The sequence below is a fragment of the Cynocephalus volans genome, chromosome 5 (assembly GCF_027409185.1).
Source record: "Cynocephalus volans isolate mCynVol1 chromosome 5, mCynVol1.pri, whole genome shotgun sequence".
In the NCBI taxonomy this organism is placed as follows: domain Eukaryota; kingdom Metazoa; phylum Chordata; class Mammalia; order Dermoptera; family Cynocephalidae; genus Cynocephalus; species Cynocephalus volans.
In genome coordinates, this window is record NC_084464.1 from 70,497,067 (window position 1) to 70,513,022 (window position 15,956).

The 15,956-nt window shown below is 31.7% G+C and overlaps 1 protein-coding gene across 1 annotated transcript in view; it reads right to left on the bottom strand.

Moving 5' to 3' along the window:
• EYS (eyes shut homolog) overlaps nucleotides 1–15,956 on the bottom strand; it is a 1,675,061-nt gene that overhangs the window by 480,240 nt on the left and 1,178,865 nt on the right. The window contains 1 exon segment of the mRNA XM_063097631.1: nucleotides 15,191–15,303. Coding sequence (XP_062953701.1) covers nucleotides 15,191–15,303 — 113 coding nt within the window.

The window sequence follows — 15,956 nt, forward strand, 5'->3', positions numbered from 1 at the left end:
GTGATCTGAGCAATATGCTTGGAGGAAATGGAGCATCCTTTGAATTGATATTTGGAGAACAGCTCAGTTCTTACACTATACTGATATGTCTTAATGGGCCTGTGTTGCTCTCAGGATTGTATCTTCTTAATTATTAGTAATTTTTTTTGGAGGGGGCCCTAGAAACAGTTTTTCTAAACTTTAGAAGCTTCTATCATATTCTAGGTCTTTGAAGTCCTCCTCATTCTCAATGACAGCAAATGTGTTTCCTAAACATAGTCCAGAAGTCACACACTTTAGTTGTCATTCCACTGATGCATCTAGGTGGGAATACTGTCCCTGTAGTCAGTAGGGGGATGTAAGGGTCCCTGTAGTCAAGGGGGGTGTAAGGGATTGTGCAAATTTATTCTTGCCTGGCAACTACTTCTATGGGGTAATTTTAGATTATGCCGGGGGTGCATAAGCTCTTCTGTTGTAAAGCTCATAGAGAACTAGACTTTAATTCTGAAAGCCATGGTAAGCATTTGGAAGATTGCCATCCATTAATACCAAAGGCAGAAATTGAAAATAAGATATGTTTCAAGGATAGTTTGGTATACAGAAGCCTGAGGGCACTGAAGGATATGATCCTTATCAGTCTCACTACAGTTTTGAACATATGAGATAGTTTTAGCAGAGCCATCATTAATCATGAACATTACCATGAATGCTATTATTTCAAAATGAACAATCTTTCTATTTTTCACAATAATGAAACATGTTATATATTACCAGAACCTCAAATAGTAACATTAAAAAAATTAATTTCAAATTCCACCATATATAAGTATACTCATACTCATATTTGTATAAGTAAAATTATATTCATTTCATTGCAAAACCAAAAATAGTTTCCTTTTCCTGAATGTTTCATTTCCCTGGTATTAAAATAGATTTTAAAATATAAATATGGATATCTTTCAATTGTCAAGGAAAGCATACAATGCACGAAGATTTAAATGAAACAAGAATAGAATATTGGAAAGTTTTTACAGTGCAGGGAAATGAAAATATATTTCAGTTAAAAAAAAAACTTATGCAAAGTGAAAAAGTCAAATTGAACTAGAAGTAAACCCAATTTTTAATGTAACAAAAACTATGAATTTTGTATTTCTACTCTGCTCTTAAGTGTCTTTGCATATATTTCTTACTTATTTTAGTGTGTTATTCTCACTTTTTTTTTACTAAGGTAAAAATAAAGTAGATTCTTCTTTTAAAATTGAGAACACTTTTGAACTTCTTATGAAAAGCATATTCTTCTTAGATGACTATTCTGGTAATTGATTAGGAATGTGGTTAAATAAACTTATGTGAAGACAGCTAATTATAATAGTTACCAAAGTGGAGACAATGTGTGTATTCAGGCACTGTGCTAAGCGCATTGGTTATATACAATTTCATTCAATCCTCATGTCAACTCTATTATACCTTTGTTATTGTCCCCATTTTACAAGTAAGCAAATAGAAGTACAGAGAGGTTAAGTAACATTGCCAATGTTACATCAATAGCAAGAAGCACAGCTTATCTTTGAAACTGTGTATTACCATAGATATACACGAGTTTAACTCAAATCCACTTCCACAAAACCAGCAGTATCTAAATATGGTCACTATTGGTTTAGTACAGCAGAGGCAGTCCTGCTAGGGTTGCAGCATTTTAACCATGTTTTATGATCAGTCTGTAATACAGAAACACAAACACACACACATACATATTTTTACACAACAAATAATTATTTTCTCACAGTTCTGGATGCTGGAAGTCCAGGGTCAAGGGGTTGGCAGATTTGGTTTCTCCTGACAGGAGACATATATTTAAAATTTCTTTGGGGAGAGAATTGCCTTTAGTTTTTGAAATACTATGGAAGATCATTTAATTGTAAAAAAGATAGGCCCCAGGACATGGTCTAGAAGTTAAAAAAAAGATATTGTAGAAGTTAATTGCTCTTCTTAATATGATAGGAAAAAAATAAACTGTGGTCTAGAGGGGTTAAAAGTTCCTAGAATAATGAGATCAGGATAGATTATAGAGAAGACACAGAACTTGAAATCAGGTCAGAACTGAGGTCAAGAACAGATCTTTAAGAAATACCTGGAGTGGGAACAGTCAAGGAATTTCTAAGACCAAGGTTGTCTAATATTCATTTTTTTTACATTTTTACTCTGTTATGCTATTATTTGAAATACGCTACCCCTTTTTCCTGACCCCCAAATTTTGTTACTTGCTGTCTGAAAAAATCTAGAAAAAATCACTATGCTGTTCAGTTGAGGAGGAACAAATGATAAATAGCAATTACAATAACAACAATAGCTAATAATGATAACGTGCATACTATGTAATTCACACTATTCTGAGAATAGAAGAAAATATACATCAAATTATGCATCTCTTACAGCAATACTCTGTGGCAGGTATCATTATCGTCATCACCATTCATAGATGAAGAAACCATTAAGTCACACAGAAAATATGTAGTATGCAGTTAGAAATGTGGTTCCAGAGTTATTGTTCTTACCATTCTACTCTATTTGTTCCAAGCTTTAGAATCAGATTGAAAGTGATATCAAATATACTTTGCTTACAAAATGTATGTAGAGAGACAATGACAGAAACTATGTATTTAATATTAAATTCCCTGGTGATCATGGGGAGGACAGATTTTTACACATGGGGTGAAGGCTTAAGTCATTTTTAGATACATCAAAGGAAATTATGATTCCATAAAACTAGCCAGTCCATTGCTGATATATAAGGAGTAGCCAAATTATACATGTATTTGCATAAAAATGCAATTAATTAGTTTATAAAGCCTAGATTGTTGAAGACTTCAGTTACTGCTTATTAACATTATTCTAATGTATCTTTAGGCACAATGACTTGGGGAACTTATGTGTCTATTCTTTTTGCCCATATTTACTTAATATGACAAATCCTACCCATGCAAATTAGGGCTATCTTGACATTCTCAAATTATAAGGATCCTGAAATATGTTATTAAGTCCATTATGGAATGCTAAAGAAGCAACTCAGTTTAAAATTCTATAGGTTTATGAGATAAAAAAATCACAAAATTTAAAAGATGATAGAACATTTCAGAGGTATATTTAGATATAATAATTACTCATTTTCTAAATTTTATTTGTTATTAAGACTGTTAAGGATATCTTGTTTGAATTTGAAGAGTTAAGAAATGAAAAAAAAAATCTTATTACCAAATAGATATGTTCTTTTATCTCAAATTACCAAAACACATATACAATTAAAAACAAAACAAAACATAAAAAATGTCTTTGATATATGGGAGCAAGCCTAGCTGTCTGAGAAGATACATTTACTTTCTAGTATGTAGTATATCATCTCTACATTTTTCCCTTGTGTAGGACTGTACAAATTTGATTATAACACAGATGAAACATTTTCTACAGCATGATTTTATGACACAAAGGTTCCAGTACAAGCTTAATTTCAAATCTTAAATGGTTAAAATACTGGTTGATTTCATTACCTTTTTCAAATATAAAAATTTAATATATCTCCAGTGTAAATCTACATATCTAAAATGTTAAAAGTATAAGTTGAGCAGTAAGATTTTAAAAATAACACAAAGATAATAGACTATTTTTAGAAACATCAGATGATTGATACATTAACTACCCTGACCTGATTATTTTACAACTTATATATATATATATATCAAAATATCAGATTTTACCCCATAAGTATGTACAAATACAATGTGTAAGTTAAAATTAAAAAATGAAGATTGATGAAAAGAAGGAATTAATTACTTTATTTATTAATATTGTTGTTACTGACTGTCACTGCAATGTGTGGTCTGTTACTAGACATCTTAGTAAATATTAACAAAATTTTCTGAAGGCAGGTCTTCTATACTATTGTTTTCATCATGGGAATCAACAATCATGACACAATTTAGCTATGTGAGAAACATGACACTAAATTGGCAGTTACCAAATGTAGGAATGTCAAGGCAGACTTACTAAAAGGAGAGTTCCTACATCTGTGATGAATTCAACTTCATGTTGAAAGCTCTCCCTCATGTCTCTCAAATGTGCAAATAAATGTAGAACAATTATCAAGCTATAGTTTTAGCTCTTCTTTATCATCTGATCTTTGCCTGTAAATTATAATCATGTCTTGAGAAGACTAAAAACATATCAAAGTTATAGCACATTGATATAAGACATAAATGTCTAAAACTGGAGAAACTTATAGGTCACTTAATTTTCCTGTTTCATTTTGGATTTTATTTAATTATGTTATCTAGTTATTTAGATATTATTTGATTATATAATGTATAAAATGATCATCTATAGAATCCTAATTTTGACTAATCAAATTTTTCTTTAAATTATATTTTAAAGATCCATGTTGTCTACTAAAAAATGAGTGTACCAGGAGATTCTCAAGTGTAAAAACAAATTGATACCGTGCAATTTATTTTTAAAAATGGCATCCATGTATCACTAGGATGCTACATACCTACATATTAATCTTTCATTAATAAAACATTAAAAAATCAGATTAAAAGTAGGTCATTCAGATTGTTAACACAGATTTATAACAGGATATTATATATTTTATAACTTACTCCCTTTTGAAAAGCAAATAATGTCCAATTCAATGATACTAATGGCCTGTTGAGATGATTTGTGAAACAACAAAAAAGTGCAAAATGACCTCTGGTTTTTTCTGCCTTTTGCTTCTGAATCATTTCCTTCTATTTGAATACTTCTCTCCATTATCACAACACACCCTTTCGGGAATAGTAATAACGTAAAAGAGGATGACAGGGTAAAATAACACCTAATCCATAATATTTACTACTACATGGAGGAATTTGAGAATGTGAAACAAAGAGTAAGATGGTCATTTAGATGTAAGGCAGCTTTAAAATGTACAAATGTGGTATGTTGCATACAGCTATCATAATTTTTACTCAACATTATGCTTTAAGATCTATTCATATTGATACATATAGATGTATTTCATTCTTTTCAGCTGCCTTGCAAGTATTCCATCATATTTATCACCCTTTTAAACATCCATTTGCCTGCTTTCCAATGTTCTACTATTTCTAATAAGGCTATTCAGAGAGTCATTACCTCACATGAGTGCTTCTGTAGGGCAGAAAACTAGAGATGGAATAACTGATTTAGTTGGTCTTGACATGATGCGACATTGATATCTGCCTGTTGCAATTGGATGAAAAATCAATCTTTTATTCTCTGTGCACAAGATATAAGCCAATACATGATGATAAAATTCCTGCACCTGAGGTACATACCATCTAGTTATTAAGAAAACAGGTGAAGTAAATGTAGGTGACTTCTAAATTCGAGATAGGAAATAACATAAAAATTAATTCAAACTGAAAAGATTGCTTTTATACATAGATATAATTATTATCAATTCCACCACTGGAAATCACCTTGGTAGAATGATTCAAGCAAACAAACAAACAAACAAACAAAAAAACCCACCACCACCAACACTGCCAAATAAACAAAAGCCACAATACTGAAATAGTTGAATCAATTTCCTTTTCAGTACTGTGCTGAAAGTTGCTGCTGGATATGCCTACATAATTAGTACAAAGTTGATTGCAAAAAAGAGGTGAGGAAGTAGAACATACTACTCTGAAAATTTAAGTCTTTTGGTATATTTTTTAAAATGCATCAATGAGCATCAAGCAATAGATGTACAAATTGTGGGATATTCACTTAACTTCATGTGTGTAGGACTGGAACTAGTATTAATCTTAATTTTGGTTTCTCAATAGCAGCATCTCAGTGCTATAATTAATATCAACTGATGGGACTACATTTCCTGTAATAAAATTCCACATCAAAACGTGAAAACTACATCTGTGCAGACGTACTTTGCTGTAATGATCAAGTAAACAGAGAGCCCGCCGACAAATTAGTGGAAAGCAGCAATTCTTACAGTGTGGTCTAGATGTCTCCAACAACCTTTTAGATGGTCTGTGAGGTAAAATATTTTTAATAATAATACTAAGATGTTATCTGACTTTTTCACTGTGTTTACATTTGCACTGCTAGTACAAGGATAATGGTAAATAAAACTACTGAAGGCTTAGTATGAATTTAAAAAGTGGTACTAAATTGTACTAGTAGGTATAGAATTATCACTTATAGTTTTAAAATGCTAATTTCTCTTAAGAACATACTGGGGAAGTGCTAAAATTATATTAATTTTATTAAATCATAACAAAATTATATGCCTTTTTAATAATGAGTGAGATGAAAAGGGCAATCCACATAAAGTATTTCTGGTGCATGCTGAAGTATGACGGTTACCTCAAGGAGAAGCACCTGAGTGATTATTTGATGTGTGAGACCGGCAGCTACTTCTTTTCATGGAACACAATTTCACTTGAAAGAGTAACTAATATTGACAATGGTTATGCAATCTTAGGCATTAGGTAGACATTCTCTCAAAAACAAAATTAGCCTGTAACTTTAAGGAAACAGCTAACAGTATTTGTTGCCAACAACAAAATTTGAGCTTTCAAGCAAATATTAGAATTTTGGAGAAATATTATCTACCATTGTGAGCTTCACAGATTTATAATACCTAAAGACTTTTCTAATAAGACTGGAAGGTATATTAAAAAATATGATTTTTTGATATTTTATACTGATATATGTTGATATTTGAAGTAGCTGAATAACTCAAAGAATCAATATTTTGATAGCAAAAAATTGTGTATGGGTAAAAATTCCATTCAAATTTCTAAATAGAACAATAGATTTTAGTTTAACAAAGTACTAAGTGCTTATTGATTTGGTTTCACATTCTATGTTGCAACTAACCTTGAATGATCAGTTATGTATCAAGTTTGGGTGTAATAAAAAAGAACAGTATTCCCAATTATCTGAAAAGTCTATTAAAATGCTCCTATCTTTCCCAAATATGTATTTGTTGTGAGGCCAAAATTTCTTCAACTATGTCAGAAAAATAATTACTGGGAAGATTGAATGCAGAAGCACATGAGAATTCAGCTGTCTTCATCTGGAGGGTGAAATTAAAGGACACTAGACTGTAACTGGAAGCTGTATGAGAACTAAAAATCTCAGTAAGGGTAAATTCATGAGCAATTATAAAAGCTAATATTATTGTAACATTGGTTTGTAGCTGCATTTTTTGTTTTCTATATGATTTAAGAGACTAATAACACTAAAAATTATTAGTCTAAAGCCTTGTATTATTGTAACTTTGGTTTGAAACTTCATATTTTGTTTTCTACATAATTTAGGAGACCAAGGCATTTCAAAAATTAATAGTTCATGTATTAGGGCTCATAATGTATAAAGATATAATTTTCTGAGATCAACAACCGAGAGGGGTGAAAACAGAACAGTTAAAGGAGCATAGTTTTGTATGCTATTGAATTTAAGCTGGTATAAATTCAAGTTAGACTCTTATACCTTTAGGCTCTTAAATGTAATTTACATGGTATTGACAAAGAAAATAGCTATACAATATATACAAAAAAATGAGAAAGGTAACATTTTACTGTAAAAAATCAACTAGACACAAAAGAAGGCTATAACGTAGGAAATGAGGAACCAAAAAAAAAACCCTATAAGGCATATAAACAATAAATAGCAAAATAGCAAAAGTAAATCCTTTCTTATCAGTAATTACTATAAATGTAAATGAAATAAACTCTCATATCAAAAGAAAAAGATTGGTAGAGTAGAGAAAAAAAACATGGTCCAACTATATGCTGTCTACAATTGAATCACTTTAGATCCAAAGACACAAATAGATAAAAAGTGAAAAGATAGAAAAGGAAATTCCATGAAGATAGCAACCATAAGAGAGCAGAGGATGCTATACTAATATTAGACAAAATAGAATTTAAATCAAAAAAGAAAAACAATTAAAGACATTATGAATTAATGAAAGATTTCAATACAAGAAGAGAAACAGTTATAAACTCTTAGATACCTAGTGACAGACCATCAAAATACATAAAGCAAAAACTGAGAGAATTGAAGGGAGAAATAGACAATTCTACAATAACTGTTGGAGACTTCAGTATCACACTCTCAATAATGGCTATAACAATGAGATAGAAGATAAGGAAGAAAACAGAGGACTTAACACAATAAACTAACTAGAACTAACAGATATACACAGACTATTACTCAACAACAACAGAATACAGATTATTCTGAAATGCACATGGTACATTATTCAAGGTGACCATATGGTAGGCCACAAATTAAAGAGATAGATATTATACAAAGTATCTTTTTTTATCATAATGGGATAAAGTTAGTGATCCTAATAACAAAAGTAAAACTGAAAATATCACAAATTTGTGGAAACTAAACAACACACTATTTCACACCCAATGGATCAAAGAATATATCTCAAGGGAAATTAAAAATTCTTAGAGATAAATGAAATTGAAAGTTCAATATACCAAAATGTATGAAATGCAGTGAAAGCAACACTAAGGGGGAATCTATAAATGCTTACATTAAAAAAGTAAAAAGGCCTCAAGTCAACAAATTAATTATTACAACTAAAAGAACTAGAAAAAGAACAAGTTAAACCCAGAAGAACAAGTTAAAAGAAAGGAAAAAATGAAAAAGATTGAAACAGAGGTAAGTGTAATAGAAAATAGAAAAGCAATAGAGAAAATAGATAAAAATACAGTTGGTTCTTTGAAAAGGTCAACAAAATTGACAAACCTTTAGCTAGATGGACTAAAGAAAAAGAGAAAAGACTCAAAATACTAAAATGAGAAATGAAGTGATGATATTGCTATTAATTCTACAGAAATATAAAGGATTATAAGACAGTACTGTGAACAATTGTATACCAAAAAACTGAATAACCTAGATGAAATGAACACATTGGTAGAATCACAAAAACCAACTGAGACTAAATCATGAAGAAATGATAAATCTGAATAGACCTAAACCTACTAAGAAGATTGAGTCAATAATCGAGAATGTTCCAACAAATAAAATCCCTGGATCTGATAGCAGCACTGGTTGATTCTACCGAAGAAGTAAAGTAGAACTAATAAAACTTTTAAAAATTTGAAGAGGAGAGACAACTTTCTAACTTATTCTATGAGGCCAACATTACCATGATACCAAAATCAGACACTATAAGTAAAGGTCTCTAAACTCTCTAAATCATTCTATGAAGCTAGCATTACCTTGATACAAAAGTCCGACAGAGACACTATAAGTATAGACCAATGTCCCTTATGAATATTGGTACATAAATTCTCAACAGAATTCTAGCAAATGGAATTCAGCAACATAGTAAAAGGATTATATATGATAATCAAGTAGGATTTATTTCTGGAGTGCAAGGATGGTTCAACAAATTAAAGTTGATCAGTGCACCACACCACATTAATGAAATGAAGAACAAAAACCATGTGATTATCTCACTTGATGCAGAAAAAGCATTTGACAAACTTCTACACCCTTTTACAATAAAAACACTCAAAAAACTAGGAATAGAAGGAAATTACCTCAACATAGTAATAGCCATAGATGAAAAGTTTACAGCAAACATCATACTCAATGGTGAAAGACTGAGAACTTTTCCTCTAAGAAAAGGAACAAGGCAAGGATGCTTACTTTCATCACTTCTATTTAAAATAGTACTGGAAGTTCTAGCCACAGCAATTAGGCAAGAAAATAAATAAAATGCATCCAAATTGGAAAGGAAGAAGGAAAATAATCTCTATTGCAGATGGTATGATTGTAAATGTAGATAACCCCGAAGACTCCACACAAAAATATGAAACCTGTTAAAACTAATAAATTAACTCAGCAAAGTGGTAGGACACAAAGTTAGCATACAAAAGTCAGTTGCATTTTTACAAATTAAGAATGGACAGTCTGAAAAGGAATTAGAAAAACAATTCCATTTACAATAGCATTGAAACAAATCAAATAGGGAGAAATTATCTTAACCAAGAAAGTGAAAGATTTGTATAATAAAACTTACAAAGTATTGATGATAAAAATTTAAGAATACATAAACAAGTGAAAACACATATCATATGCATAGATTGGAAGACTTCCTATTTTTAAGATGTTAATACCCCCCAAAGCAATCCATAGATTCAATGCAATCTCTAGAAAAATCACACTTTTTTTTTTGCAGAAATAAGACACCCATTCTAAAGCATGAATGAAATCTCAAGGGACCCTGAATAGCCCAAACTATCTTGAAAAAGAATAACAAAGCTGGAGGTCTCACACTTCGTGATTTAAAAACTTTCTATAATGCTACAGTAATTAAAACATTGTGATACTGGCATGAAGACCAACATGTAGACCAATGGAATAGAATTTAGAGCCCGGAAATAAGTCTTTGCATACATAATTTTTGACAAGGTTGCCAAAACCATCCAATGAGGGAAAGACAGTCTTCTCAACAAATGATGCTGGAAAAACTGGATATTCACATGAAAAAAAATGAAGTTAAACACTTACCTAAGCATATACACAACAATTAACTCAAAATGGATCAAACGCCCAATATAAGACTAAACACTATAAAACTCTTAGAAGAAAACATTGGGCAAAAACTTCACAGCATTGGATGTGGCAGTGATTTCTTGGATATGACACCAAATATGTAAGCAACAACAACAACATAGACAAATTGGACTTTATAGAAACTAAAAAATGTGTACATAAAAAGATATTATCAACAGAGTAAAAAGGCAACCCCCAGAATGGTAGAAAATATTTGCAAATCATATATTCAATAAGGGATTAATGCCCCGAATGTATAGAGAACTCCTAAAGCTCAACAACAAAAAAACTTGATTCAAAAATGGACAAAGGATTTGAATAAAAAAATTTCAAAAGAAGATATACAAATATCTAATATGTACCCAAAAAGATGCTTAACATCACTAATAATTAGGAAAACGCGAATTAAAACTATAGTGATATATCATCTCACACACATTAGAATAACTAGTATATATAAAGTGTTGACAGGATGTGAAAAAATTGGGACCTTTGTGCACTATTGGTGGGAATGTAAAATGATAGATTTACTAGGGAAAATGGTAGGGCTGTTCTTCAAAAAATTGAAAATAAAATTATCATATAATCTATAAATTCCGCTTTTGGTCTATGTCCAAAAGAATTTAAAGCAAGGTGTAGAAGCAATATTTGAACATCTATGTTTATGACAAAATTATTCACAATAGCTAAAAGATGGAAGCAACCCAAGTGTCCATTGACAGATGAATGGACAAGGGAAATGTGATATATATAAAATTAAATATTATTAAGACTTAAAAAGAAAATTCTGAATATGCTACAACGTACATGAACCTTGAAGTCATTATGCTAAGTGAAAGAAGCCAGTCATGAAAAAGCAAATATTTATGATTCCATTTATATGAGGTAGTGAAAGTAGTTAAAATCATAGAGATGGAATGTAGCAATAGTGATTGCCATGGGCTTGGTGTGGAGAGGGGAGTTATTTATGTAGAGTTTTAGTTTTACAAGATGAAAAATATTACTCAGATGGAAAGTGGTGATGATTGCACAACATTGTGAATGTATTTAATACCACTGAACTGTTCACTTAAAAAGGATTATGATGGTAAATTTTGTTATGTGTACTTTACCAGAAAGAAGGAGAATTAATCCATATTTCCTATCTGTTAAATACTGATATGTATATTCCACATTTAAAAAAAGCTTGTTGTTGTCAAGAATAATTTTTTAAAATTTTATTTTATTTTGTCAATATACAATGTGGATGATTTTGGAGGCCCATTACCGAAACCTCCCTCCCTCCTCCCTCTCCCCCCTCCCTCCCAACAATGTCCTTTCTGTTCACTTGTCCTATCAACTTCAAGGAATTGTAATTGCTGTGTCTTCTTCCCTCCCCCCACCCAGTTTATTTGTGTATTTATTTATTTAATTTTTACTCCCACAAATAAGTGAGAACATGTGATATTTCTCTTTCTGTGCCTGACTCGTTTCACTTAATATAATTCTCTCTAGGTCCATCCATGTTGTTGCAAATGGCAGTATTTCATTCTTTTTTACAGCCAAGTAGTATTTTTACGAGTGCAAAGACCAAAAGCTTGGGAATCACTGTATAGATTGAATCTAAAAGAAATTTTATAATAAAAAACTTCAGTGAAGAAAGAATCACAAGATTCTTTTTTTTTATACAGAAAATTCCTGAGCATCTGCTGTTCTAGTCCCTGGGGACATAGTAGTGAAAGAGGCCAGTGGAGTCCATGTCCACAGAAGTGTATGTTACAGTGAAGGGAGATATAAAAGAAGCTTATGAACAAATAAATATATGCAAAGAGTAATGTAAAAATAAAAATCACATTATGCAAATAAAAAGTAGGGGGTATTAGAGACAAGTTTCAGGAAGCAAGAATAGAAGATGGAACTTTCCAGAAGTGGGAGCAAATTTGGCAAAGAAGGCCAGTGTCACTGAATTTTTAACAAAAGGCACAGTTCACTTTTATCTTCTTCACAACCTTATGAGCAAAGAGTTATTATTCTCATTTCAGAGATAAGAATACTGAGGAATGGGGGACTTTTAAACCTTGTTCAGTGTCATGCCAATAATTTGCAGAACTGGGCTTTGAAAATTGTATTCTAAACAAATCCAGTATAATGTCTTTCTTAGGAGAGGTAGTCCTAAGTGAATTAAAGTAGTCGCGAGGGGAGCACAGTAAGTGCACAGAGACATTTCCAGTCTCCATTTGCCCCAACCCTAATTACAAATGAAATGCCTCTTACCAGCTCACAGTTTTGTTAGATGTTGTAGGGAATGCTATGGTTTGAATGTAGTTTTCCTCCACCAAAGCTTATGTTGAAATTTGATCGCCAATATGGCAGTGTTGGGAGATGGAACCTAGCAGGAGGTGTTTAGGTCATGGGGGCGCATCCCTCATGAATAGACTAATAACATCCCAGGGAGTGAATCCTCCCTTTCTCAGGTATGGACTAGTTCCTGGGAGAGTGTGTTGTTGAAAAGAGTTTGACTATCTCGGTTTCTCTCTCCTGTTAAGTGATCTCTTTGCACATGCCCGCTCCCCTTCTGTTTTTCACCATGAGTTGAAGTAGCATGAGGCCCTCAGCAGAGGCAGTGGCCAGACACTGAACTTTCAAATCATCAGAATCATGAGCCAAATATACCTTTTTTCTCTATAAATTACCCAGCCTCAGGTATTCTGCTATAGCAACACTAAACTGAGGCAGGGAAGGACATTATTTATCACTGGAAGCTTTAAGTCACACACATAGTAGTTTAAGAACCAGTATTACAACATAAGGGTCAAATGAACAATATTGGCAGTAAATAAAATAAGACTTCTATAGAAGAGATATTTAAAAAAGACAAACTTTAGAATTGGCCTACAGATAGGTGAGATCACACATTGAATTTTTTTGTTTCTTTCACATTCTTGTAAACAAAATTTGCTTTGCTTTTATAAAATTAAATATCAAAACACTTCTAAAATATTTAAAATAATTAAAAATAGAAAAATCATCTAAGTAATTAGCAAATGTTAAATAAATTATCAAGGGGGTGTATCTTTTCAATGGATTTAGTATTTAGTGACTGCTAAGAATTCATTTAGTATCATTTAACAGATCATAGTATTTGACAGAGAAGTTAGGGAACAAAGAAACTGAAAGTTAAGTAAGTGTTAGGAAATACTGCTAACTGCAAATCAACGAACAATAGAGACAAACTTTTTAAACAAAATTGGGAATAAATGGTAAAATATAAAGACTTACAGGTATTTGATTTCTAATAAAATTGCAAGGACACATCCAGCATATAGTGTAAACTGCTACATTTTCGTTTGATTAAAGACCAAAGAAAACAGACAAACAAACAAACAAAAATGCCAGACTACTACTGTATCATAGGGGTCACAAATATATTCTAAATGTACTAGCCTAAAGGGTAGTGTTCATAAAATAATGGAGAATGAATTATTCTTTTACTTTCTGAAATATGTCTTAAATTCTTGATTATACACAATTCCCCCTAACTATGAGGGAAATGCTTTGATGACATTCATATACTCACATGTGAAGTTCTTATAGCCTTCTGTGTTTTTATTCCCCAGAGCCCTTTTCGTATTTACATATTCATTTGAATATTTCATCAAAATCTTCTCTACTACACTATAAACTCCTTAAAGACAGTCTCTATGTAACTGTTTATTCACATTGGACCATAGTGCATGGTAGAATTTCAATATTTAAAAATGTTTTGGGGGGCTGGACAGTGAGCTCAGGAGCATGGTGTTATAACACCGAGGTCCTCAAACCAAGATCAAGGGTTTGGATCCCTCTATGAACCAGTTGCCACTCCACATGCCACCCCCACACCCCCCAAAGAAATGTTTTCAGTAGAATGATTCAATGTGTTTTTGCTTTAGACAAACAGGTTTTTATGCTGACCTGTGATCAAACACTCTGCCTCACCAAGCAATCTTACCTACTCTGTGTGACCCTTTTCCAAAGCACCACAAAGCTTCAAAAACAATTCTTTTTTTTCTTAACAGCCAGGGAAAAATATTTTAACTACATCACACCAATGCACTAATAAATAATACTGTATAAAATGTATTCTCTCTTTAGTTTAGTCCCCCTGTCCCCACCAACCACATTTGTAGCGAAGCAGATTGTCTGAAAGAAAATGTGTCACCGATAATGGAAACTGAAGCACAAGGACAACTTTTTAAGAGTGATTTTTTGGAAACAAACAAACAAACAAACAAACAAACATTTTAGCATTCTAAATGATATGCCACATGCATGACTGTTACTGCACTTATTTTTAAAACTAGTTTTGACAGATAATATTTTCTGATCATGACTGATTGTTGGTTGATATGATGTATTTTATACATCACAAAGCAGACACCCATTATAAATAAATGATCCAATTTAATTGGACTACAGCTTAAACATTTTGAAGTCTGTAAGAAAGTAAAATACAATGTGAGGGGAAAAAAACAAAATGAAAGTAGTATAGTATATTCTAGATTACATTATTTCTATTGGAAATCACGCCTTTTGGTGTCTTTATTCGAACAAGTTATTTGAAAGATCACTGGTGATACTTTACCTGCAATTGTCAATGTGAATTTTTTTCACTGCCTTGGATGGGATGAAAGATCTCCAGTTGTTGATTTCTATAACTTTTATGCAGCCAGTAAAATTCTTGACTGGTCCGGAAATCTAAGAGAGAGAGAAATTTATATGATTTTCTTCAGTGTACCATTCTCACTGCAAACTGGTCAGAGTATGAAACTGAATTTGGGGGCTAATTTGATTTGTTCAACAGAGTTGTAGTACAGTGATTCACCTTTTCATAAATAACAATCCCAAAATTACTAGAAAAATTTCCATATCTTGGCTATTGTGAATAATGTTGAGTGAACATGGGTGAATGGATAAAGAAATTGTGTGCATATATCATAAAATATTAATAAATAAGCCAGAGATAGAAAGAGAAATATTGCATGATCTTACTTATATATGGAATCTTAAAAAACCAAAAAAGTCAAATACACAGACAAAGAGAATAAAACTGGTTACCAAGGGTGGTAGATCACAGGGGGAAGGAGAAAAAGTAGATGTAGGTCGAAGGATACAAAGTAGCAGACGTATAGATGGAACAAGTCTAGAGATCTAATGTACAATGTGAGGACTATAGTTAATAATACTGTATTTGAGATTTTTGGTAAATGATTAGATTTTAGCTGCTCTTGCCACACACAAAAAGTGGGTAACTACATGTCATAATGGATATTAACTTCCTTCACTATAAAAACAATTTCACTATCCATATGTATCTCATAATATCATGTTGCATACCTTCAATATACACA